Source organism: Xiphophorus couchianus, chromosome 6, assembly GCF_001444195.1.
Source record: "Xiphophorus couchianus chromosome 6, X_couchianus-1.0, whole genome shotgun sequence".
NCBI lineage: Eukaryota > Metazoa > Chordata > Actinopteri > Cyprinodontiformes > Poeciliidae > Xiphophorus > Xiphophorus couchianus.
Window position 1 is genome coordinate 19,299,459 of NC_040233.1, and position 6,000 is coordinate 19,305,458.

Consider the following 6,000-nt stretch of genomic DNA (forward strand, 5'->3'; position numbering starts at 1 on the left):
TTCTCCTTGCAGCAAGGTCATTCACAGGCACACATTGCAATTGTGTATGTGAGTGTTCCACATAACTGAGGAGTGCATATACCCATATCGAGTGCCAGCTGTGCCCCAGCGAGGATTTGGCAGCGTGCCATTGTGTCTTTTTCCACTGGGTGTGCTTAATGGCTATAATGGTAAGGAACCAACACCGTGCACGCTCCTCTGTTATGTTCACACCATCCTGTGCTTGTAAAGTATCTGCTGAATTTTCTTAATCACTTGTGCATAAAGCTGAAAAAAAAAATTAAGACAAAAAACAAACTTGCTTATGAGACATTTTTAAGGCAATTTCAACTAAAATAGTTTTGCTGGAAAACTTCCTTGATTTCTAAAGAATGTCTGTTTCACTTTTTTTTTTTGGAACATGGAATATGTAGGTTGTAGGTCTCTTTTTTCCATAGAAAAAAAATCCTAGAGGTTTCTTCTATCCATCATCTACAATTGAAGATACAACAGACATAATATCGTGACCACCGACAGGTGATTGATGCTGATTATATCTTTATTTGAACTTTATGTATCAGGGTGTGGGATATTAGGCATCAAATTAACATTTTGTCACCCAAGTTGATGGAAGTTAAAACAGATAAAAGGAGAAAAAATTAGCAATTGTTTGGATTTTAATGTGACACTGGAGCCCATTTCTTTAATAGCTGGTCACTAAATTGAAGGAAGATCCATCTCTGTCCGTCTTCTCAGCATGCAGACTGGGGAAGATGGTAAAGAACATTTCCATAACTTCTTGTTGAAAAACTAGGAATGAAATCTTCAGATCAGCAACTGTTTATGGTCAATAAATGTTTACTATTTGACTGTTAGAGTCAAAGAGCGCTAAATTCAAAATGTTCTGATATTTCAAAGAGTTTATGTTGCCATATTCTCTACCAACCTATCTGGAACATATAGAAGAGAATGAGCCCTTTGGCATCACAGATGCATGTTTATCTGTAGGTATGAGATACCTTTCTACATCCTTTGTTTCAAGTCAAACCCAACTTGAGCGATTGTAGTCGAAAAGCTAAATTTCAGACTCATTCATTTAATTTTACATTCATTGAAAAATTCCAGTCGAGACCATCAAACTCTGCATACTAAAAATGTTTAATATCAGACAGGAGTTTTCGCCCTCTCTTCCTTGAAAGATTGTTTTAATTCAGCCATATTGCAGGTCATCTACTCTGTCATAACAAAATCTTCTTTCATTCAACCAGATCTAACATGACACACCTTCTAAAAAATCCCACTTTTATTTAGCCAGTGCACATAAAATTGTCCTATAACAATGTCTCTTGATAAATCTAAGCAAGATTTTATTGTTCTTTCTGGTCAGCAGACTTATCCAGCAGGAATCTCTCCTTTGCATGCAATTTTTGCATCTATTTGTCTCTTTCTTATTGTTAAGTCGTGAACATCGACACAAACAGATGTAAATTAGGTCTATGAGGCTTTAGATGATATTCTGGCTTCTTTTGTGACCTCTTGGATGAATCGTTGCAGTAACTTTGGAAGCGCAGCCAATCAAACCTTTTCCATATTTTGTCAATTGTGTAAAATGGCTCTCTTGGCAGATTGCTGGAGCCAGTCTTAGAAATAACCTTGCTGCAGTTTTCAGACTAATAGATGCCAAGAACTGTATTTCTTATCTGACTGGTGTAAAGCTTCTTCAGATCTTTTAGCCTACTTCCTGTTGTTAGACAGGTCCTGGTTGTGGCTAATGAAATTAAACCAAAAATGTGGTTAATTACAGCTAATTGATTATTTAAAGTGGGAAGCATCTATATTTTCGAATATGGACAGTTTAATAATCTAATTTATTTTAGTCTGTCTGTCTGTCTATCTATCTATCTATCTATCTATCTATCTATCTATCTATCTATCTATCTATCTATCTATCTATCTATCATGCTTTTTTCATTTCACCAATCAACAGAAGACTTCTGAAACTAATCATTTCTATTAAACATTTATCTGTCTACTTGTTAGAATGCCTGTAAATCCTTACGCATTCCATCTTATTTTCGTAGACAAAATAAGTAAATAAATCCATCCATCCATCCATTTCCTGTTCACCCTTGTCCCAAGTAAATAAATAAATAAATAAATAAAGTTCCTCTTTCTTACAGCGAGTGAGAAGCAGGTATTAGTCGTTATCCCTCTCCGGTCTGCGTTTTTGACGGTAAACGTGGGCCTCCCGGTGCCTTTTTACCGGAGCTGCCAGATGATCGGTGCGGAGTGGAGGGTCCCACGGGACGCTGAACACGTGGTCTCGGCTGCCACAAGACGTCAGCGGCAGATGGCATGGGTACCCGGTGTTGGCATGAGTGTCATTCCTCAAAGAGAGAGGAAAGGAAGGGGGAGAGCGGATCGCAGCGAGGAGGAGAAAGGAGGGTTTGAGCTCTGGCTGGTTTAATTGTGCAGTTTTGCAAAAAAAAAAAAAAAGAAGAAGACGCTGCAGCGGAGATTCAGAGGCGATAATTGGGACCATGAGGACAAGTACATGCTGACCAGAGGTGGGTATGATGGGGTGTGTGTCTGTGTGTGTTTTATTAATATTTCTTTTAATGTAAGTAGTTAATTCATTATTTTTCAGCTGAATTTGAAGAAAGAAAACACGGGGCTGGATTTTGTAAAACTGCCCAAAAATATGCAGTAAAAAGGGCCAAAACATTTTTCAGATCATTGTGAATTGAGTGTCTTTGAAAAGACATCAGTCACATCGGCATCGCTTGCCAATTTGTTCCTCTTCCTCCTGGGAGGACTCATTCACAGGGTAATTAACTGACAACCTTCAAAAGACGTAGGCGCTGAATTTTGCTCTTACAATTTACGTCGCCACTTTTTTTTTTTTTTCTTTTTCCTGCAGGAGATAAGTTGACACTGCCATTCGAGGTACCTCATATGATGTGTGAGCCGCGCTTTGGTGCCAACTATCCCCGCGAAAGCCTGCCTGACAGCCTGCAACAGCCGGAGCGACAACAACGCCCCACAGCCAGATCCGACCCTCAGATGATGAGGGAGGCCGAGGACGACCTTTCCGACAGGGAGGAAGACGAAAGAGAGGACGACCAGGACGAGAACGGGCTACAGAAGAAACGGGGGCCGCGGAAAAAGAGGCCCGGCAAGGAGCAGGTGGACAGGGCCAAACTCCGGCGCCATGAAGCCAACGCCCGGGAGCGCAGCCGAATGCACGGCTTGAACGCCGCGCTGGAGAGTCTGCGCAAAGTTGTGCCGTGCTACTCGAAAACTCAGAAACTGTCCAAGATCGAGACGCTAAGACTGGCAAAAAATTACATCTGGGCCCTATCAGAGACCCTGAGCGCGGGGAAGAGACCGGACCTCCTCGCTTTTGTGCAAACTTTGTGCAAAGGATTATCTCAGCCTACCACCAACTTGGTGGCGGGCTGTTTGCAGCTGAATGCCAGAAATTTTCTCACGGATCACAATGGAGAGGTGATGTTTTCGGGCAGGTCGCCCTACGAAGCTATGTACTCGTACACCAGCTCGGACATGAACTCGCCCCCGGGCCACAGCGGCGGCGCGCTGGACACCGCCTCCAAACCTTTTCGACACTACAGCTACAGCAGCGCCTACGAAACTTACTTCGAGAACCCGTCCCCGGACAGTGGGAGCCCGCATTTTGACGGCCAGCTGAGCCCCCCGATGAACTTCAATGGAATTTTTTCCCTAAAACACGACGACCCGCAAGATTATGGGAAAAGCAGCCACTATGGCGTGCGCTACTGTGGCGCGCCAGGGCGCTCGGCCCTCGCATCTAACTCAATGTACCGAGTCTCCCCAGAGGCCCGTTTCCCCTACGACCTGCACGTCCGCAGTCAGTCCTTCCAAACGCAGGGGGAAGTCAACGGCTCTTACCACAATTAATTCACCACATGGGACAAAGTGCAAACTTCAGATGCAAATTTCTCTGCACAAAAGTAAAAAGTAAAAAAAAACAACAACAAAAAACTCAGATGCTGATGCACATTTTGGGGGTTTAAAGTTACTTCTTAACTGTAAAAGCAGCAGTTTGGATGTTATTTTAATTTATGTTGAATGATTATTATCTTAAATACTTCAGATCCCCGTTTTTTAAAAAGGGAAAACAAAGTTTGAATAAATTGGTGCTACATGTTTGTTTCCAAACAAGTCAAATTTAAGACGAAACACGAACTTGTTTACTTTTTATTTCTTTCTTTCTCTCTTCTTTTTCTTACAGTTGCAGTGTAGTGTTTAAATTTATTTCCTTTCATGGAAGTGCAGCAAATGTTGGTAATTATACACTTTTTGGATATAGCTGATTGCACCCAACATAGTTTGTTATATATGAAAACGATTTAAATGAAAGGGGGGAAAAGAGCTAAATTGATTTCAGTTCATCAGGGTAGTTGACTCAGACATGTTTCGAGCTAAGAGAATCTGTGTTTTCAACAAAACTTCAATTGAGCTATGCAATCTTGCCAAATGCAATCAGTGCTTATTAGAAATGTATTCTTACAAACACACCAGATAATTTAGGACTTAAAATAGGTCAACTGAAGGTCAAGGAGGTAAAAGTAAAGGCGGAAAATGTCACGTTTAAATTCATTCCTATATGTCGGGTCATTTTTACAGTACCGAACTGAATGTAATTTTTTTCCCCCAGTATTTATTTACTTTTTTTAAAAAAAAATTTAAGTCCGTTTTGTTTTTTGTGAATAATATATATTAAAAATAATGTAAAACGACAATGTAAAGTTTTATGTGAATTTCAAGTTCGTTTATGTTGCATTGTTGTAAAATTTCACTGCAGCTGACAGGGGGAGAAGAAAAAAAATCACATTTGTGTTCAGCTGGAATAAAATGTAACATGCCTTAATAGGGGGGAGAAAATGATAAAGGCAGTGGCCATTAGTAAACCACGGAGGGGAAGTTTTCGGTTGCTTGATGTGAACTTTTCTTTCCCGTGGAGCGACTGTGATGCACTTCGTATATTTCTGCACAATGTTGGTGACCGTGCTCATAAATCCTGTTAATTTTTGTAATCGGATGCCGAATGCTTGGATGATGAATCTAATTTATTTCCTGAAACGCACACACACACACACACACACACACACACACACACACATGCACGCACGCACGCACAAACTCTTCACACTGACGCGCACTCCTGGAAACCCGTTATGGATCGAATTATTCGTGAAGTAATGTGTTAATGTTTTGTGATGTGTTTTGTCGCAATAAAAATAAATAAATTAAAAATAAAGGAATAAATTAAAGAAGAGGATGTGGGAGGCTTTATGTTGTGGCCCAGATTCTCAGCTTTCTGTGGCAATGATCGACAGCAGATGGCAATTAAGAAAAAAAAGAAAATAATAATAACAATAGTAGCTGGAAAATAAATTAAGATAAAACCATTACTTTTATTTTATGTTTATTAATACCACTCAGAATGCGGCAGCGCAGGCCCATAAGATTTGCACTTTGAATGTTTCTTTTTTATATATATCCGCTAAAACGCTCGAATTTATGCAACTCATAGACACTTTGGGTAATTATAAGTTGGCATTCATTGTTCTTTTTAGGATCGTTTTTATTTTGCCTCTCTTTTTCCGTTTTTATTTGTCGCTAATTTGACTGACTTCCAGCTGATCAGATGGCTGATTTGTGTCAGAAGCGCCCAGGAGGTGTTGGATGTCATCCAGACCGCGGCTCATGGCGGTTGGTTGATCCTCCCAGTTTGGAACCAAGTGGGTTTGATAATCCCCGGAGGCAACAACATTACTGCTGTAAAAGACAAGCGATGTGTTCGAGAACAGAAACGATCAGCAGTCCTTCCTGTCTGCTGCTCGTTCCTGCTCTTTTCGTGTCTGGAGCTATCCGCATGTTGCTCTTTCTGGGTGATTTTCTAAGCGTTTCAAAACGGCCGTTTTCAGTGGCGTCACGGGATTGTTAAGGGATACTAATCTAACAAAAGTGCCGTTG

At 40.8% G+C, this 6,000-nt stretch overlaps 1 protein-coding gene across 2 annotated transcripts; it reads left to right on the plus strand.

Moving 5' to 3' along the window:
- The first annotated feature begins 2,168 nt into the window (after nt 1–2,168).
- On the plus strand, nt 2,169–5,299 carry neurod6b (neuronal differentiation 6b). 2 transcript variants are annotated; one of them, XM_028019475.1, is made up of 3 exons: nt 2,169–2,546; nt 2,627–2,806; nt 2,900–5,299. In XM_028019475.1, the coding sequence occupies exon 3, from the start codon at nt 2,935–2,937 to the stop codon at nt 3,916–3,918; it is 984 nt and encodes a 327-aa protein (XP_027875276.1). In that variant the 5' UTR covers nt 2,169–2,546; nt 2,627–2,806; nt 2,900–2,934; the 3' UTR covers nt 3,919–5,299. The 2 variants fall into 2 exon arrangements, with proteins under 2 accessions (XP_027875276.1, XP_027875275.1); XM_028019474.1 differs by lacking the exon at nt 2,627–2,806 and having other exon boundaries at nt 2,170–2,546.
- Nucleotides 5,300–6,000: the final 701 nt, after the last annotated feature.